General features: G+C 44.0%; 2 protein-coding genes across 10 annotated transcripts in view; one reads left to right on the forward strand and one right to left on the reverse strand.

Annotated features, from left to right (window-relative positions):
- CCDC150 (coiled-coil domain containing 150) overlaps positions 1–13242 on the forward strand; it is a 63511-nt gene extending 50269 nt beyond the window's left edge. For 5 of the 6 annotated variants that reach the window (XM_053277081.1, XM_053277101.1, XM_053277111.1 and 2 more), the window contains 9 exons: positions 147–237; positions 4327–4496; positions 4780–4906; positions 6361–6546; positions 7519–7587; positions 7689–7850; positions 8138–8224; positions 10774–10890; positions 12003–13242. In XM_053277081.1, the coding sequence (XP_053133056.1) occupies positions 147–237; positions 4327–4496; positions 4780–4906; positions 6361–6546; positions 7519–7587; positions 7689–7850; positions 8138–8224; positions 10774–10890; positions 12003–12107 (1114 nt within the window). In that variant the 3' untranslated portion in view covers positions 12108–13242. Of the gene's footprint in view, positions 1–146; positions 238–4326; positions 4497–4779; positions 4907–6360; positions 6547–6645; positions 7498–7518; positions 7588–7688; positions 7851–8137; positions 8225–10773; positions 10891–12002 lie in introns of those variants that run through there. The other variant, XM_053277129.1, reaches the window with a different exon arrangement.
- The window catches only part of GTF3C3 (general transcription factor IIIC subunit 3), a 45160-nt gene continuing 34785 nt past the window's right edge, over positions 9586–19960 (reverse strand). For all 4 annotated transcript variants that reach the window (XM_053277162.1, XM_053277153.1, XM_053277143.1 and 1 more), the window contains 2 exons: positions 16178–16330; positions 9586–14647 (listed from right to left, as the gene is read on the reverse strand). In XM_053277162.1, the coding sequence (XP_053133137.1) occupies positions 14525–14647; positions 16178–16330 (276 nt within the window). In that variant the 3' untranslated portion in view covers positions 9586–14524. The remainder of the gene's footprint in view (positions 14648–16177; positions 16331–19960) is intronic.

The following is a 19960-nucleotide window of genomic DNA, read 5'->3' on the forward strand; positions in this document are numbered from 1 at the left end:
AAAGGTTGTTGGTTTTTTGTGTAGAAAAGCTGGCTCACCTCCCCAAATCTGATTGTGTTCTTCCCAGAATAGGCTTCACTCTGTTTTTGTGATTTGCAGGAAACTTTCCCCAACACTCTGTTATCTCTCTCTGCTTCCATACACAGGACACAGTTCCAGCAAAGGATTCAGAAGTTAGAAGAGGAGCTGGAGCATTGCCATAGCAAACTGGTCTTGGAAACTCAGCACAGTATGAAGGTAACATCTTCCTTCCAGCAACGAAGATGGTGGTCTCACAGTTTGGGGATTGGGTCAGCATCTTTTGTACAATGGAGAAATAGTGAAGACCACAAAATTCACTCTTAGTCGAACTCTTGGAGAGGCTCTCCTCTCAGTTTTCAATAATGTATTTCAATTGTATCTTAGATATTGATGTCCTAGTGAATTATACCATCACTGGTTTTTCTTCTCTCTTTGAAAGTGCAAAGAAGTGTTCTTTACATTCTTTCATAAATAGTTCTCAGTATTTGGATACTTGTAATAATTAGAATATTAAAGGAAAATTCTAATCTGTGATTGGCAACAAATATAGACCTCCAAAGTGAACTTCTGGCCCTGAATTCCCCCCTTCAAGAATATATATCTGGCATGTAGATCTTATATAAATTTATTTATTTATTTATCACATTTGAATACCACCCAAAACGTGAGTTCTCAGGGCGGTTTACAAGACAATAAAAACTAATAAAAAGATTAACACATTAAAATTTAAAATGTAAAAACTATTAAAACACAATTAAAACAATGTCTAATTAAAAGCCTGGGTGAACAAATGCATCTTGAATGCCTTTTTAAAAGTTGTAAGAGATGGGGAGAATCTTATTTCAGCAGGAAGTGTGTTCCAAAGCCTTGGGGCAGCAATGGAGAAGGCCCATCCCTGAGTAGCCACCAGACGAGCCGGTGGCAACTGCAGACAAATCTCTCCAGATGATCTCAATGGGTGGTGTGGTTCATAGCGAAGAAGGTGTTCTCTTAAATTCCCAGGGCCCAAGCTGTTTAGGGCTTTATAGGTTATAACCAAAACCTTGTACTTTGCCTGGAAACCTATCAGCAGCCAGTGTAGATCTTTTAAGATGGGAGTGATATGGTCTCTCTGAGATGACCCAGAGACCAATCTGGCTGCTGCATTCTGGATTAACTGCAGTTTCCGGACTACGTACAAAGGCAGCCCCACATAGAGCGTATTGCATTAGTCAAGTCTGGAGGTGACCAGCAGATGTACTACTGTTCTGAGGTCATTTATCTCAAGAAATGGACGCAGCTGGCGTATCAGCCGAAGCTGATAAAAGGCACGTCTGACCACAGCCTCAACCTGGGACACCAGAGAGAGTTTTGTGTCCAGAAGCACCCGCAGACTGCGTACCTGTTCCTTCTGGGGAAGTGTGATCCCATCTAGAATGGGCAGATCAAAATCAACTCCCGAGTTCCGACCCCACACAATAAGTACCTCCATCTTATCTGGATTCAGCCTCAGCTTGTTACCTCTCATCCAGCCCATCACTGCCTCCAGGCAGGCATTTAGGGAGGTTATGCCTTCTCCTGATGATGCTGACCTGGAGAAATAGATTTGGGTGTCATCAGCATACTGATAACACCCTGCACCAAATCTCCTGGTGATTTCTCCCAGTGGTTTCATGTAGATGTTAAACAACATCGGAGACAATATGGAGCCCTGAGGGACAGCATATCGAAGTTCAGTTTTTGAAGAACAACAGTCCCCGAGAGACACCATCTAGAATCTGCCCGAGAGATAAGAGTGGAACCACTGCAAACAGTGCCTCCCACCCCCAACCCCCTCAGACGCTCCAGAAGGATACTATGGTCAATAGTATCGAAAGCTGCGGAGAGGTCCAAAAGGACCAACAGAGTCACACTTCCTCTGTCAATTCCCAATTGTAGATCATCCATCAGGCCGACCAAGGCAGTCTCCACCCCATAGCCTACCCGAAAGCTGGTCTGAAACCGGTCTAGATAATCAGTTTCCTCCAAGACTGTCTGGAGCTGGGAGGCCACCACCCTCTCAATTACCTTGCCCAGCCACGGAAGGTTGGAGACAGGCCTATAGTTGCTCAACTCTGAGGAATCCAAGACAGGCTTCTTCAGAAGTGGTCTAATAATTGCCTCCTTAAGGCAAAGAGGCATCCTGCCCTCCCTCAGAAAAGCATTTATGATCTCTACTAGGCCTTCTACAACAGGCTCCCTGCTAGATAGTATTAGCCATGTCGGGCAAGGGTCAAGAGAACAGGTGGTAGGCCGCATCGCTCCAAGCAACTTGTCCATATCCTCACGAATCACGGACTGAAACTGATCCAGTCTAACCACATAAGAGGAGTCACTGGACACCTCCAATTCAGACACTGCAGTAATTGTGGAGTCTAAATCCAAGTTGGCCTGGATACAAGAGATTTTATCCACAAAAAGCTCATTAAACACATCACAGTGGGTAATAGATGGTTCTAAATTCTGATTCAAGGGAGGAGGGGCACTCACTAGTCCTCTCATAACCCTGAACAACTCTGCCGGATGTGAACTTGCAGATGCAATACGGGCCGAAAAGGATTGCTTCTTTGCCGCCCGTATAGCCAGAGCATAGATCTTCAAATCTGCTCTATGTTGTAATCTGGCAGATTCAAATCGAGTCTTCCTCCACTCATGCTCCAGTCGTCTACCTTGCCGCTTCAGCCCCCGTAGTTCTTCCGTATACCAAGGGGCCTATTTTGAAGCGGTTCGGAGAGGATGCTTAGGTGCGATCATGTCTACTGCCTTGGTGAATTTGCTGTTCCAGTTCTTTACCAGGGCATCAACAGGATCACCAGCAGAGCCAACACTAAATCCCTCCAAGACTTCTTGGAACCCTATTGGATCCAATAATCTTCTTGGGCGGACCATTCTAAAGGGCCCCTCGCCCTGCAAAGGTGGGGTGTGACTGTGAGTCCAACCTTAACCAGATGGTGGTCCATCCATGACAATGGGGAAATCACAGGAGTCCCACCCAAGGAACACCACCCTGATCAGAGTGAGGACCAGATCAAGCATCCAACCTGCAATCTGCGTCGCTCCCAAGGCCCTTTGGGATAGGCCCATAGTTGTCATGACCGCTATGAACTCCTGAGCCGCCCCAGAGAAATTGGTCCTATAGTGGACATTGAAGTCCCCCAGCACCACAAGCCTAGGAGACTCCAACGCCAAACCCGAGACCAAGTCCGTCAGCTCAGTTAGGGACTCCATTGGGCAGCGGGGTGATCGGTACACCAAGAGAAGTCCTAGTCTATCTCTGGTCCCCAAACTTAGGTACACACATTGACAACATATACTTTCTCACATAGTCCTCTAAGAACACTTTTACTTTTATGGATACTGAAGCACTATATACTAATTGAAGAATTTTATCAACAGAAGAGAGACATCTCTGTCTCTGCTACTAAAGTGGACTGTAGTAGTTAGGACCACTGAACTGAAATAACTGGACTCTAGCAGTTTTGCGCCACTAATATAGTATGGTTTACTGCAGGACAGAACACACTACAGGAGAACCTCCATATTCAAGGGGGTTCTGTTCTCCACTGCTACTGTGGATACGGAAACTGCGAAGACAGAGGCATTGGGGCAATGGGATCATGGGGGTTAGGTTCCTGGAGGTTGGGGAAATGCCTTTAAAAGGGGGGAAATGGCCCTAAAATTGCGGGGGAAGTCACCTACTGTCCACAGCAGCACAGCAATGCCCCCCAATAGCAAAAGAAATCGGCAGAAAATCGTGGATTTTTGCATGCCTTTTCTTCGAAAGGAGCCATTTTGAGGTTCTTGATTACAAATTGGTGGCCGGAAATGACCTCTGAGGTAATTTCTGGCTACTCTTGACCCTTGGATACGTGAAAATTAACCTCGTAGTTCTCTGTTTTCCCCAACGTATACCAAGGTCGGGGGCCAATTCCCTGACCACAGATTTGTAAAACCGTGGATATGGAATCCATTAATACGGAGGTTCTCCTGTAGTTTATAAAGAGAAGTGCATGTAATAGAATAAAAAGGGCAGTATGTTCAGTATGGATGGCTGTTCTAGGAATTTTGGATTCTAGACAATTACAATTGTAACTGGTTTGAGCTTCGTGGATACCTGACCTGAGTATATGCTGTTCTTTACTCATGATACTATTTCCAATGCGAGGTTCATAATGGTAACAGAGTAAGGTATTTGTTATTTGATCATCTGAATATACAATTGTCTAAATAAAATAGGATATCCTTTCCTAAAATCATTGCTACCATGTGCTTTCCTTCCTATAAAAGATAGACCCACTCCGTAAAGCTCTGGAATGCTCTAAAGCAGACAACAAGAAACTTCTTCAAAATTTAGAACAAACCCGGCAGACTAATAGTGTCCTGCAAAGCAAGTTAATTCTTGTTCAAGATGAGCTGGAAAGCAAAGAAGCAGAGTACCAGCAACTATTGGAATGCAGGTGAGCTCACCATCAGCTCGGCAGAAGCTTTTGTCTATCGGTTGTGAGCAGCAGAATCTGCCTACTAGGCAGAAGAAACCATGTTTTGAATCCTAGCAAGGCAGGGATTAAGGTGTGCTGTGGAGCCCATCTATAGTTTTGGAATTTGCCAGTGGAATTTGGAGTCACTGTGACAAAATACAACATGCATTTTGGAAGGACCACTATTGCATACTTTGCCTTCCTGCCCAGGGTGCAAAAGTGATTGATCTCCTGTACCTGACTTTTCTGTGCCTTCCTAAAGGGACCAGCTCATTGAAGAGAGCAAGCTGGAGGCAAAGTTGTATGGAGAACGCATAGAGACTCTGAAGAAACAGTTTCAGACTGAACGAGAAGCAGCAAAGAAAGCAGCCCACAAGGAATCATCTGAGGTGAGAAGGAAGGCCAGTCTGTGAGCTTTTCTCACTCTGTTTTCCAGAAGTGAGCCCTGTTTTCCAGCTGTCATTCTGACTGGCGATAATAAACAGCTCACAGCGTTTGGCACTTAACATTTCCAGCTCATAGAGGTAGCATTAAGATGCAGCCTTCAGAATACATAGTGGTACTGAAGTTCCAAATGCATTTTGTTGTAAACCGCCCCGAGACTTGTGTTTTAACTAATACGAGAGAGAGAGAGAGAGAGCGCACACACAGAATTCATTGGGGAGCTGAAGACTCAGTTACTGCTATTCCCACAGGAATTTGCAGTATTAAATTCCGGTAGGATTTGCGGTTGTAGTAAGGAAGGAAGGGAGTGGTAGCGTATTCCATACCCACACACACCCCATTTTATTTTATACTGCAAATTTTATTTTTATACTGTTTTAATAGCCTGTTGGATGACACTTGAGACGTAGGTAACACTTGAGACTGTGCACAGTTTCCCCCCACATCATGCCCATGTGCACTCAAAAGAAAAGCAGGCCCAGGCTTGATTGAAAAACAGGGAGGACACTTCCCTCTGTACAAGTACAGCTAGAGCACTTTATCCCAGCCCCTGCCCATATATGTTACCCTTCCAGCTCATCTCTCTATTGCTGCTTCAGTATGCTGTACCTCTGTGCTCTTTTTCCTGTATACATTCTTCCTCAGATAGGAGCTTTTTCTTAAAAAAAAACAACTCCTCCTCCTCTCCTAGAATGGTGGTTGTTTCTTCTTCCTCTTCCTTTCTATTTTAGCCAATTCACTCTGAGCAGAATATTTGGATGGAAGCCCTCTAGGGGAAAGAACAAAGAGGCTGATGTTCAAAGCAGTCCTCCTCAGCAGCCAGAAGTTTTCTTTACTTTCCAAGTTGGTTTGTGATGGAGAACTGCTCGGCTTGTGCTGGAGCACAGAGAGAGCACAGGTGTACAGTTACCTTGGAATGGTCCTTGCCTTAAAGAGGTTCTCCATAGCTTCCCTTCGAGTTTTCATTTAGGGTTTGGATGATTAAGATTTCACTATTCTGTTACCTTCTTTTCTGCTTTGCAGACGTGTGTACATTTGAATATTCCTTTAAATGTACCTTTGAATATTCTTGAGATTCTATCTAGCAACATTTTCTTCGAAACCAAGAAACAGATCTGGAAGCACAGAGAAAGAAGAGTTTTCTGTTTTGGGGAAAGGCTGTAGTTCAGTGATAGAGCACCTGCCTGGCATTCAAAAAGTCTTAGTTGCAATCCTGGCTGAAACCCTGCAGAGCCACTGCCAGTCAGTATAAATAATACTGTGGCCAGATTTGGTATAAGGTAGCGTCTTATGTTCATGCAAAGGCTCCTGGGGTGACTGGGTCAGAAACCGTTTTCACTGGTGGCCTTTAACTCTTCTCTTTCTTGAGATGACAGGCTCTCTTCTTTGTACTCTATAGTTAAAGAAAGCCCTTGAAGAGGCCTGCTCTAAATCGAGCGAAATGTCACGCTCCAACAGAGAACTGCGGGCAAAAGTAACAGAGCTGGACGAGGCACTGGCTAGCCAAAAGGCGAAGCTGAAGAGACAGAAAGCAGTAATCGCACGGTACTTTAACTCCAAGGCTGACAATGCAGAGAGGATAAAGGTGAGTAGGTGTGCAAGGGTGGTGATGTGGTGCGGCGGGAAGAAAAGGACATTCTTGTAAATAAAGACACTCTCTCTCTCTCTCTCTCCACTTTCGTAGACTCCCCACCACCGCCAAACACAAATTGATATCAGTTATTGGTTTTATTGAGGTTTCAGAGGTGGCTATGCATGGTGGTCCAGAGGAGGGCAGGCTTAGCTGCATTTTCATGGCAAGTGTGAAAGAGCTGGCTTTAGTGGAGGGGGAGATTAAGGCTACACAGTGCTAGACCACATTGTCATGTTCTGGGGTCGTCACCATGCAGCAGCAGCAGCAGCAGCCGCCACTCCGTCCCTTTCACACTTGCATGCACAGAAGGTGGAAAGCCAGTGCCTTCCAAGACTGGATCAGTTTCAGTCGTGCTAGCATTTCAGTTATACCAAACAACAAAACGATGCCAATTTTCTCATCAATAGCAGGAATAAAATATCAGTCGCTGTCTGTTTTAAAAAAACTCTCTGTGTTAGATCAAATAAGGCATAGAACAAACTTGGATTATCATTACTCTTCTTACCAGAAACTACAGAAGGGCTCTCTCTGTGGGACTTCTGTCAGGTCCAGAATTGTATGAACCCTTGTGGCGCCTTTTTATATCTGAGTGGCATATGGTAGGGAAAGGAAGCAGGAAGGTTGTGCAGCAGTAATAAGTAATCTTGCAGGCCTTTTGCCTTGAGAGCCATTGTTACCGGCTCCTCCTCCTTGACTGGAGCAACCTATGTGGTACGATCCTATGAAATTCCGGTGTGTGCCTGCCTGCCTGCTTTCTGTCTGCCCCAGGAGGAGGACTGGGACTTGAAGAAACTTAGACTGTCAGCTGAGAGCAGGCTCTGGAGTTAAGTGTGTGTGTGTGTGTGTGTGTGTGTGTGTGTGTGTGTGTGTGTGTGTGTGTGTTTTACAATGTGGAAGAACATCATGTTCGCAAATTATTTTCAGGAGATTGAATCAGAGTTGAGGCAAATGGAGGAGATGAAGCAACAGTACCAGAAGAAAAACTATGAGCAGGTAGGAGCACTTTCCATAGCAGATTATGAGTTAAGACTAGATTAGAAATACCTTTAGAAGTGGCGTATGTGGTCACAGGATCTGAGTCTTCTCATGTCCAGTCCCTTAGCATCAAGGAATTTGTCAGTGAGTTAACAAGCCTACAAAGCGAGATGCAAGAACTGGCCAAAAATCAACAAGAAGTAGCAAAAGAGAACCAGAACCTGGAGAGTCAGCTGGAAGCAGAACGCAAACAGAGGAAGCAGCTGGTAGAACACTGTCAGGTAATAGAGTCACAGCCCCATAATTCTGATGGGTTAGGAGGCCCGTGTATCTTGGCTTTTGTCTGAGGGGGCGGGGGCTGCTCGGGTCCCCAACATGCTCCCCTCCTCTTCCTGCTTGGTGTGCTGGAAGAAGCTGTAAAAAGGGGATCCATATAAATGACTTCTGTTTACTAGGTTGGGGCTGAAGCAACTATCATTTCTAGTCTAGTTTCTTAATTGACGTAGACATTGTTTGAAGAAGAACAAGAAGCCATTTTATTCTGATGTCTATTTTTCTGTACATTTAGACTCTGGAAGATACAGTCAGACACTTGAAGAAATGCAAAGAGGATACTGAACAGAAACTGAAAGAAGCCAGTGTGGAGTCAGAACAGGTAGGGACAGGAGCAGAGAAGAAACACAACCTAGTGCTAAATTTGTTATTATATGGCTTTGGGATACTGTGGGAGCTCCTTCTGCTATGATGAAAAGTAGACTGACATCAGTCTAATCCACTGCTCTCACTTGCTGAATGCTTTGAAAGTAAATTTACTTGACTAAGACTGGATTTATGGGATGGCAGAGGAAGAGAGCTGGTCTTGTGGTAGCAAGCATGACTTGTCCCCTTAGCTAAGCAGGGTCCGCCCTGGTTGCATATGAATGAAAGACTAGAAGTGTGAGCACTGTAAGATATTCCCCTCAGGGGAAGGAGCCGCCACTCTGGGAAGAGCATCTAGGTTCCATGTTCCCTCTCTGGCAGTATCGCCAAGATAGGGCTGAGAGAGATTCCTGCCTGCAACCTTGGAGATGCTGCTGCCGGTCTGGGTAGAGAATACAGAGCTAGATGAACCTATGGTCTGACTCAGCATATGGCAGCTTCCTATGTTTCTAAAGCCACCTTGTGGTCAGGGGTAGGCCCAAGACATTTGGCTACCAGAGGCAAAAGGCAATCTGGCATGCCCCACCCTGCTTTATTCCACCTACACTTCAGGTGGCAAACCTCTTCCTGGACTGTACCACTGCTTACCCATCTAAAAATCTTCCTACACATGGAGAAGTAGCATGTTGGGGAGAGACCAGTTCAGCTCAGCATTCTTCTTGACATACTATATTTCTGCATGCAGGGTGAAAGCTTTTGCTTTTGTTTATCTTGGGGTTTGGGGGAAGAAATATTCAAACATGGAACCCTATCTCAACCTAAAATAGTGAAATCCAGGAAGAGTATTCCTGGCTCCAACACTACTGTGTTGTTGGGCTTCTGCAGCTAATGGCTTTTTGTTATTACTAGCAGCTGGAAGTTACTAATGCATAGTTTCTAAAGTTTAGAGCTTTTTTCCAGTTAAAATTCACTTACTGAGAAGTCTAGTCTACCCCCAAAAGTTACCAACTTTAAAAGAGGATTAGACAGATGCATATAGGGTCTATTACTAGCTGTAATGGCTTGGGGGTTATGTAGATCCTCCATGTTCAGAGGCAGTATACCTTTGAATACCAGTTGTAATCTTATTCCGATTCTCTCTCAGACATGGGCAAATACACATCCCTCACCTCACACAAAAACATAAAAGAACATAAACATTACCTTGACAAAAGATCTATCCAAGAAGGAAAAGCCACCAAACTGTAGTCTAGAGATATACATATCTACCACCAATCTGATTTCAAACCATATAATGTATAAAGTTACCCCAGTTTTTAAAGATATAAATATAGGCAAGCACTTCAAGGATGGGAAGAAAGGCAGCTTATAAAACAGTTCTCCGTTATCTGTTTTGCAAAATTTTATTTTGATGCAAATATATAAGAATAAACCACAAAATCATATCTTTTTAGTGGAGGAGGAGGGAATGCTTCATTCTCAGTTTTGTAGTCTGTAACCCTTCACAAAAAGTGAAATAAGTTGGGTATGTTATTTCATTGCAAATTTATAAAAACAGACAAAATGTAAATGATACATGTATGAGCTTCTGTCATAAACACAGAGTAAAATTTTTAAAAGCCACTGTTTTGTGGAGATCTCAGTTTGGGGGCATTTTCTATGCAAGCTGCTTTGAGAAACTTTGGTTAAAATGCAGTATATAAGTATATTAAACAGTGGTCATAGTAAAGCAAAGGCACAAGAAAGAAACACAGACCAGATTAAAAACAGCAGATAACTAGGATTAATTCCATAGAAACACATCAACTTAGAGCCAACCAACAATCTGATTCTTTACTCTCCCTGCCTCCTTCCCTTGGGAGCACAGTGAAAGGGTTACCATTGGCTAGAGCTGGAAGGCGCCACCTAATGGCACAGCAGGGGAGAACCTTGCCTCAGGAGCAAGAGGTTGCTGGTTTGAATCCCTGCTGGTATATTTTCCAGGCTATGGGAAATACCTGTATCGGGCAGCAGCAATATAAGAAGATGCTCATCTCATCCTGCATGGGTGGAGGCAATGATAAACTCCTCCTGTATTCTACCAAAGACAACCACAGGGCTCTGTGGGTGCCAGGAGTCAACATTGACTCGACAACACAACTTTACCTTTAGAGCTAGCAGCCAGTAGGGTCTTCATCAGTTGCTATTTTATAGGGATGTGCACAGACCAGTTTGGTGGTCCTTTTACAGACCGCTAAACCGGTTTGGAAAGTCCAGTGTTCGGGCAAATTGGTGGCAGTGGGTGGCACCCGCCACTTCCAGGAGGATGCTGACCGGGGTGCCACATGCCAGCAATTTTCATCACAGCATTGGCAGGGGAAACGTGGCGGGTAGCTGGGGGTGGGGGTAAGAGCACCCTCCCCACTGCTTAAAGGTAACCCCCTCCGTCACCAAGTTGCCCCAGACCCGGTTCATGCACCTGGAGCTTGAAAATGAAGTTAACTGGGCTTACATGCCTGCATTTGCAACCAATAATTGCACTTTCATTTGGACCCTGTTCTTATCACTCTCTGTCCCACCTCTTAGATATCCGCTAACCTGGAAGAAGCTCACCGTTGGTTCAAGTCTAAGTTTGAAAATCTACAGCATGAGCTGGCAAAAAGACGGCCACTGGAGATTCCTTGTGAACAAGACGATAAGGAGGTCAGTAAGGGAATACTTTCCACTAATAAAATAGTTGCCATGGAACAAAACTCCTCATGGGTTGGCCCTTTGTATTGTCAGGGCGAGTAGGAGGAGTATAGTAGGGGCACTATGGCTACCAGTTAGAATGTCTTAAGAACATAAGAACAGCCCTGCTGGATCAGGCCCAAGAAGGCCCATCTAGTCCAGCATCTTGTTTCCCGCAGTGCACCACCACAGGCAGGAGCTGAAGGCATGCCCTCTGAGTACCAGTTGTGGGGGAGTGACAGCAGGACAGAGGCATCCTGGCTTTGAGGCTGGAGGTGGCCTGTAGCCCTCCAGCTAGTAGTTGATGATATACGTCTCCTCCATGGAGTTATCCAAACCCCTCTTAAAGCCATCCAGGTTGTTGGCTGTCACCACATCTTTTAGCAAAGAATTCCACAAGTGGATTATGCGTTGTGTGAAAAAGTACTTCCGTTTGTTGGTCCTAGACCTCCTGGCAATCAGTTTCATGGGAAATTGATACTACTACTAGTAGTCATACTAGTTGTCATGGCTATGATGACCTTATCTTATGCCTGTGCTAAAGAAGGGTAGTGCTGGTGGTGGTAAGGCAAATTTAAGCATTCACAAGAGTTAGGCTTGCCACTTCCTTGCTGAGCTATTAGAGCTGCATGGCAGGGTGTATGGGTGTGTTTGCTTTAACTTGTGCCAGCATGGAAATTGTGATGGGAAAGCAGTGTCAATTTGAATGTCCGCCTTCCATGCATTTTGCAAAGGCACAGAACACCATGAGTTAAACACTTGGCACTTTGACTAGAGGAATCTGTTTGTTTGCTTGTTCATTCTTCAAGCCTTTTACCTTGATCCTCCACATGGCTTTGTTTGCCTAAGAGATGGAGCTGTATGCCAAAAAACAACAAAAAAACCCGCCCCTGTTCCAACCTCATTTCTGCCACAAATTCTTGGAGGTGAGCTGAGGCCTCTCAGCCTCTGTTCCCCATCTGCAATATAGGGATGAGTACAGTAGTCCAACTGGTAAGGGCTGCTGTCAAGATCAAAAGCATATTTTCTGATGCATCTTCTCCGAGGTCCCAACTCTGATTGATTAAATATCCTCTTATCAACAGGAAAAGCCAGTGAAGCTCCCCAGCCAAGCATGTCTGAAGCGCTGGGAGACCAAACACCACCTGAAGTTCGTCTCCAAGAAATACCTAAATGAGTTAAAGAAGTGATGGGCTTTTTCTTCAGGAGGTTCCGGGCTGCAAGAGATGAGCCTGCACCTGTGAACAGTGCTGTTCAGGCCAGGGTCTCCAGCACCTACGGCTACCTCGAGGGAGCTTAAGGCTGGGCCTTTTCAAAGTGTAAGCAGGTAGCAAAGGAGGCTTTGTGTGAACTAGGCATGCTCTACAATGAGGAAGAGAAGTCCTTTTTAAAAATATATACAAACTGGCAAAAGGGAAAACCTCTAATCATTCATTAAGTACTCAACTCTTAAAAGACTTCAGAGGTATCTTCCAAGCAGGAAAAGTGTTTTATTAAATAATGTGTGTGCCCTAGTTCTAAATGCTTCCTTTAGGGCTCTTGGACTACAGATCTACAAAGAGTATAAAGCTGGCGGCTGGTGTGTTCTTACTGTCTGCCCCCAGCTGCAGTCGCAACTTCTGGATGCAGGAGACCACTACAGGAAGACTTCCTCTGCAATGCCCAGTGGATGACAGTCTGTCCATTCATGGAAAGGAAAAGCCCCCATCTTGGTTTGCACAATGTCCCTCTTTCTAAGCCCGAAAGGTTGCTATAGTCAGAATGGGCTAGGACTCCTGTGGTGAAGTCCAGTGTCTGAGCAAGTGTAATTCTTCCCACCACTGCAATGTTATGTTAGGAGAAGATGCAATACCTGCTGAAAATGCTTCCCTCTACACAACTACTGAAAGGCTAGGAGTCCGGTTTTGTGCTAGATCAGTCAAGCTGAGCTCCTCTGTTGCCTCTGCTGTCCCTCCCCCCATTTCACAGCTCATGATTTTTTAGGAGGGCCTTCCTCTTAATGGGTCATTATCAGTAAGAAAATGAAACTACAAGGTGTGGGGGGAGGGGGGATCAAAGCCAGAGAACAATTCAATTCATTCTATAATCATTCATTTAAACTAGTGTGGCAGTTGATAAATTTACAGAGCTGGAAAACACTTGCTTGGGTCTGCAATAGAAGGTGCCCAAAATAAAAGATCTTCCACCCAGCTACTTGGTTTCATCATAAATCATGGGCGAAGCTGTGTTGTACTTTTACTCTAGTTTTCTGACCTCATTTCTCCATTTCGGACCACCCCAAAATAATAAAATTAATAAATTAAAATATACTTTTGCTTTTCTGGACTGTTTGTATTTTTTGTTGTTCAAATAATGTAAGCAAAACACTTTCTCTGCTTAAGATACAATGCATGAACTTATGGCTCCAGCTATATTATTTGGCATTCTTTCAAATTAAAATGGTATTACCTTAAAAATTAACCAAACCACCTCCCAAAGGTTTTTAAAAGCAACTTTTCCTGAAACAGGCCTCAGGTAGTCAATTAACTCTTTTCTTGAGACATGATAAGTATGTATGAAGGCTACGGCAGCAGGAAAGAACTTGTGACAAGACAGGTTTAAAAGGAAACCATTACTACTACGATACTAAGTTCAGTTAAAGTCAGTGGGCAGCATCCTGACTCACTTCAGAGAATGTGCACAGGAGCAGCTTGCAGCTGTTCCTGATGTGTGTGTATATTTATACACACACACTTATTTATTTAAAGGTACATAGGTTTTGGGGCAGTATAAAACATATTAAATAAATAAATTAAACAAATGAGAATTTTTACAGGGATTTTTTAGTCTTAGGTCCAGGTTTCCAGAAGAGGGGGCGGTGGGGAGGAGAGATGTTTAATGCTGGTAATTACCACAGTTAATGCATAACACTCCACCCTCCACTTGGAAACAATATAAAAATAATGTATTAGGCTTACAAAGAATCTACTCCAGGAAGTGTTTTTGCACACACAGCATTCCAGAAGGCAGGCATTTGCTTCAATACCAATGAAGGATACAAAATCTACACGCAGAAGCCTTCTGATACTAGGTAATAGCACATTTCCATTACCCATGCTCTCTCCCAACTGAATTTGTCCTTAAATGCTAGATTCTTTTACAGCATGAAGTTCACCCATTACCATTTATACAATACTGTGAGCAAATTCCTCACCTACCATATACCCTAAGTGCTTTGAAGGGGCCTGGCTCCTAAGATGTCTTATTTCATTCAATAAGTTAAAAATAGTGAGGCTACAAGCCACCCCTCTAATTCAGGGTAGGGTGAATGTATATTTGATTTCCTCTTGTCATATGTTCCGGAATGTTCTTAGTAAAGGATACCCATTTTACTGTGCTGTTCAACAAACTAGGAGAAATACCCAATGACATATGCAACAAAGGCAGCTGTATGTCCCAACGCCTCAGCTTTGACTCACAAGATAAATTCCTACATCAATCTCTGTCAAAACCTATGTGCCACTGAATTCACAGTGCATCATCTTCTCAGGCTGCTCTCCCACTGAAAGAAAGTTACTTATTAGGCAACATTCTGGTGGCTTATTCATTTCTGGTGCTGGTTTTCCCTTCACACAGTTCCATATGTATATAACAGTTTTCGAGCCATTCTAATATTTCCACTGCTCTGATAGATGAGTGACAAATTGAAGGCAACATCTCTTCGCAAATCTGTCTGGTCAGCTTCTATTCCCTGATTAGGAGAAGAAAAAAACAATGACAATTAACTTGCCTGAACAATGTCAACAAAAAGTACTGTAATTAGGTTCAGCTACTGCTATGCATAGTGCATAAACAATCTAGGCATTAGTTATATACCTGATGCTATGCTTGTAAAATATAATTTGAGTCATTTCATACATTGCAGCTTTTTACACACACACACTGCTGCTGCAACCACAGCATGCCATGTGGTTATGAAGACTACCCCAGTGCACATGCACATACTTTGGTATCCTTACCACAAGGGAGCTTAATGCTTTCTCTGTAAGGTTTCAGGCACCTTTTTTTAAAATCCAAAACAGACTCCTAAACTGATGATTACAAGATAACCCTTGTTAAGATCAGAAAACTACAATGAAGTACTCTGTCCTACTCTTCTCTCCCTGAACATGTGGCATTCAGACAAGCCCTTGCATGGCTATTAAATATGTTAGGTGCAAACAGCCTTATGTTCTCCTTAAGACCATGTAGTAGAACTATAAGATATTAGGGAACGGACAAAGTAGGACAAAGTAGGTTCTGAAGAAACAAGCTCTGTTTTGCATATACAAGCTGGTGGCAGGGCAACTGATTTTTTCACAGGCAACAACTGTCCATCTTTGTCTCTCTGCAGCACCATTTATGTTGGGCCAGGTCAGATGAGACTTTTGTCCACTTTCTTTGTCCATGTAAACAGTGTAACATGCAAACTCGAAGCTCGGCAGCAGCAATGGTCATGGTCTTCAGATGCCACTTGCCTAGTTAATGCTCACAGGAGCAGATTGTAAGTGAAGGAAGTAGTGGAAAGTAATATATGATCCTTCTACATAAATGTGTATGGAAGACTAACAATGGTATAAATGCTGCTGTTACGTGACATTTACTATACAAGGTTGCCATCTTAATTATGTTGAACAACTTAACTTATATTAGAGATCATGCCAAAAGGTAATAGTAGTTGAGAGTAGCGTCAGGAAGATCTTTGCCATAAAATACATCCTTACAATGTAATCTAGTAAGGTCATGCAAATGGGGCACAGTTTTTGAGTGACAAATTTTGGACTAATTTTATTCAGAACATTCTAACCTCGTTGGTAGATTGGTGTGGAATGGTGGTGGAGGGTGTGTAGTTGGCACCAAGCATGTATACTGAACGCAGACTTCCAACAATGGTTTTTTATTTAATTTTTTTATCCTGCTTTTCAGCAAAGACCTCCCAAAGCAACAAAGAAAGCATGTTATAATTTTAAAATGTTTTTCAATACTATTAAAGGTTTATAGGGTGATGCCACTTTGAACTATTATTCTAGGAAGTCTGGGCAATATGCATATTTGGGGTATTGTTGACCAGTTGCGTGGCATGGAGGAGGAGAAAGTAACATGTGCACACACACACCACACGTGTCTCTCTACAAACTCATTAATGGGAGTTTTGGTGCCTTGCAAGTTCGACTCTAATGTATATGCAACACAGGTCTGTGTTTTAATTAGAACAAGTATCGCTCTCCGTTTCCATACAGACCTCTAAGACCAAAGGGGGAAGCTCCAAAGCTTTTTGGTAGTAGTGAATTGCCAGATGTACTAGTCCCAGTTGGTGAAGTCCACGGCCCAAGTTGTAGAAAGATTCTTGACAAGAACCACGAAGGCTCAGGTACCGGTGGAGAAATGAGAAGCCCTGCGTATCAACAAACAAACAAACCCCACACAAATATTAAAACACAGGTTGCTAACATGTAACTATTGATCTGGTAGTGATCCATTGTAATCCATAAGAATGGGTACTGTGCCTGCACAGGGACCTCGCGGCCAAGTGTTCTAGCTCCTCTCGGCGCCCAGACTCCGCCCCCATGTGCTCATCGTGGAAGTATAAAAGGCGGGGCTAGACACACTTCGTCAGTTCCTGGACGACCGCTGTGAGACGATCATCCTTTTCATGATGAGCAGAAGAGAACAGGTGAGTTTCAAAGTCAGAAAATAGGTCTGGGGGCTACTGCAGCAGGGATGGTCAGTAGGATCTTATGGATTACAACGGATCACTACCAGATCAATAGTTACAGAAAAGCAACCTGTTTTTCTGGATTGTGATCCATTGTAACCCATAAGAATGGGTGCTTAGCCAGCTGCTTGAGGTGGAGGGTGCAGTAGCTATTGCGACACCTTTTTTAAATACACTTTTCCCGAAGTTAGCCTCCGCTGCAGAGTGAAGGTCAACAGCATAATACTTCACAAAAGGCAGCTCCGTAGACCAGGTGGCTGCCTTGCAAATGTCATTAAAGGAAATTCCTGACAGGTGGGCCACTGAAGTAGCATAGGCCCTAGTGGAATGAGCCTGGTTGTATTACAGGGGTTCGGCCTTCTGAAGTTTATAGGCTAACAATATCAATTCTACTAGCCAATGAGAGAGGCGTTGCCTAGAAACACAGTGACCCTTCAATTTCCCCTTGTAGGAAGCAAACAAACATTTTGAAAGCCTGAAGAACTTCATATGGTCCAAATAGTATAAAAGAGACCTAACATCTAGTGTGTGCATAGCCTTTTCTAGAGGCATAGAAAGAACCCTCAAAAAAGGTGGGTAGAACAATGTCCTAGTTTAAATGAAAATCCGAGACAATTTACGAATGACCACCTTATCCAGGTAACATTTATTGAAAGTAATATCTATCCTGAGTGCTGTTAGTTCACATACTCTGTGTGCTGTGGTGACAGCCACCAGAAAGGCAGTTTTTAGAGTCACCATTTTTAGTGATGCTGAGCCCATTGGTTCAAAAGGCTCTAGAGTCAAGGCTGACAAGACAAGAGATGTGCTCCACTGGGAGATAGGTCATCTTATAGGAGGATATAGGTTATTCAGGCCCTTTAAATAGTTCTTGAAGCTTGGATGAGTGAAGAGATTTATCCTCAAGACACTCAGGCCAGGATGGGAAAAGGCAACCAGGTGTACTTTGATTGAGACATTTGCCAGGCCAGTAGATTTCAGTGAACTTAAGTAGAGCAGGACCTGTTGGATAGTAGCCTCCACTTGCTTGAACAGTTGGACCTTGTAGAAGATTTGTGTTTGTTTAGTAAGATCTTGTTCAGCAGCTGATTTTCCAGGCTGTCAGGCACAGAGTAACTACGTCTGGGTGCAGCACTAGACTGCAATTTGGTATTTGAGGAAGCCGGCAGTATCTGTGGTGAGCCAGTTTGAGTACCCACAGAAACCAAATTTGGCGTGGCCACAGAGGTTTTATCAGGATTTATGCCCCACAAAGGTTTCATCAATAGTCTGGCTACCACTCTACCAATTAACAGTAGTGGAGGAAACATGTACAGAACCTCCTTGGTTCAAAATCTAGTTGAAAAGTGTCTCCCAGAGAGGGTCGTGACCCGCTCTGGAGCAAAACCTTTTGCATTTTGCATTTTGTGCTGTTGCAAAGAGGTCAACTGTGGGGTGGCCCCAAGATGCAAACAGTGGTCGCAGGACCTAGTTGTGGATTTCCCATTCATGTTGATCTTGTTGAGGGAAAGACTGGTTAGTTGTCCACAAGCACACTGACTGTCTGTCCCTTTTATGTGGATGGCAATGGGATGTATCTGTTGACGGATACACCAGTGCCATAGTTGAAGGCTGGGGGCACATAGCGATCTCAAGACTGTACCTCCCTGTTGATTTATGTAGGCAATGGCTGTAGTGTTGTAGTTGGACTACTTGGCCTTTCAACAGGGGTAGGAAGGCCTTCATTCCCAAGAATACAACTAGGAGCTCTAGGAAATTGATATGTAATTGCCTTTGCTGTGGGGTCCAATTACCTTGCACCGTGTGGGTGTTGCAGTGCACTCCCTATCTGATCAGGGCGGCATCTGTTTTGACCCAGATTTCTGGCACAGGTAATAGGAAGGGTACCCCTTGTAACATAATAATAATTCGATTTCTATAACGCCCTTCCAAACATGGCTCAGGGCGGTTTACACAGAGAAATAACAAACAAATAAGATGGAACCCTGTCCCCAAAGGGCTCACATTCTAAAAAGAAACATAAGATAGACACCAGCAACAGTCACTGGAAGTACTGTGCTGGGGGTGGATAGGGCCAGTTACTCTCCCCCTGCTAAATAAAGAGAATCACCACGGTAAAAGGTGCCCCTCTGCCCAGTTAGCAGGGGTGTTGATTCATCCAGCAGGTCAGCAATTGTAGGATCTGAAACAGCACCATAAGCAGACGGTTCTGGCTGCCTACACTGGGGTCGAAGACTGATAGAAACCACAACTGTAGTTTCCGCATCTTCAATCTCGTGGTTGGAATTGTCAACTTGCAGGAAGCCATGAGCCCCAACAGTCTTTGAATGCGAAGCTGCCCGCTACTTTGGCTGAGTTCGGAATTCCAGTACCAACTCCTTGATAGTTTCGTAGCAGTCCTTTGGCAGGTAAGCTCGTTTCGTTACTGTGTCCAAAATTGTGGCTATGTATACTATAAACCTTTGAGATTACAGGTGTGATTTCTTCCAATTTATCCTGATGCCCAGATCCTGTAGAAGAGATAGTACAGATAAAATCTGAGAATGTAACTCTTCTTTTGTTTTGGAAGTCAGGAGCCAGTCATCCAGGTACGAGAAGACTGTCCCCCCCCCCCATAGTCTTTAGGTGAGCCACTACGATAGCCATGCATTTTGTAAAAACTTTTGGCACTGTTGACAGTCAAAATGGCAAAACTGTATATTGGTATACTGACTGTGAAGCGTAGGTACTCCCGGCGGTCTTCTCTGATGCTTATATGGAAGTATGCGTCATTGAGATCCAGCGTTGCCAGCCACCACTCCTCATATCGGAGTGGCAGTACATCCTGTAACGCTATCATTCTGAACTTCCATGTATGTACAAATTTGTTAGGTGATGCAAATTCATTATTGGGCAGATTCATCCATTCCTCTTTGGGATTTGGAAGTACCTGGAGTAGAATCCATCCCTTCTCCATGTCCACTGCACCAGGGCAATAGTTCTTTTCTCTAGGAGTTCTGACTTTGTCGCCTTTGTGAAGCGAATCTCCGAGAAGGTGGGCACAGTCTTTAACTCTATTGCATACCCCACCAAAATGATCTTGAGGATCTAGCAGTCTGATGTTATGTGGTGTCATGCAGGGGCATGGCATGCCAGATGGATGGAATTGGCACATGATGGTGGTGTATAGTTGCGACTTGCCAGGAGATGATGTTGCTGGTGCAGTGGACTGGCTGATCCCTCAAAGATGCTGCTTTTGTGAGTCAGCATGCTTCTTTTGGCCCTGGTTGTTCTTGTTCTTTTGTTGGAACAGGCACCTATTGCAGGGTT

The sequence above is a fragment of the Hemicordylus capensis genome, chromosome 1 (genome assembly GCF_027244095.1).
Source record: "Hemicordylus capensis ecotype Gifberg chromosome 1, rHemCap1.1.pri, whole genome shotgun sequence".
NCBI classification, from domain to species: domain Eukaryota; kingdom Metazoa; phylum Chordata; class Lepidosauria; order Squamata; family Cordylidae; genus Hemicordylus; species Hemicordylus capensis.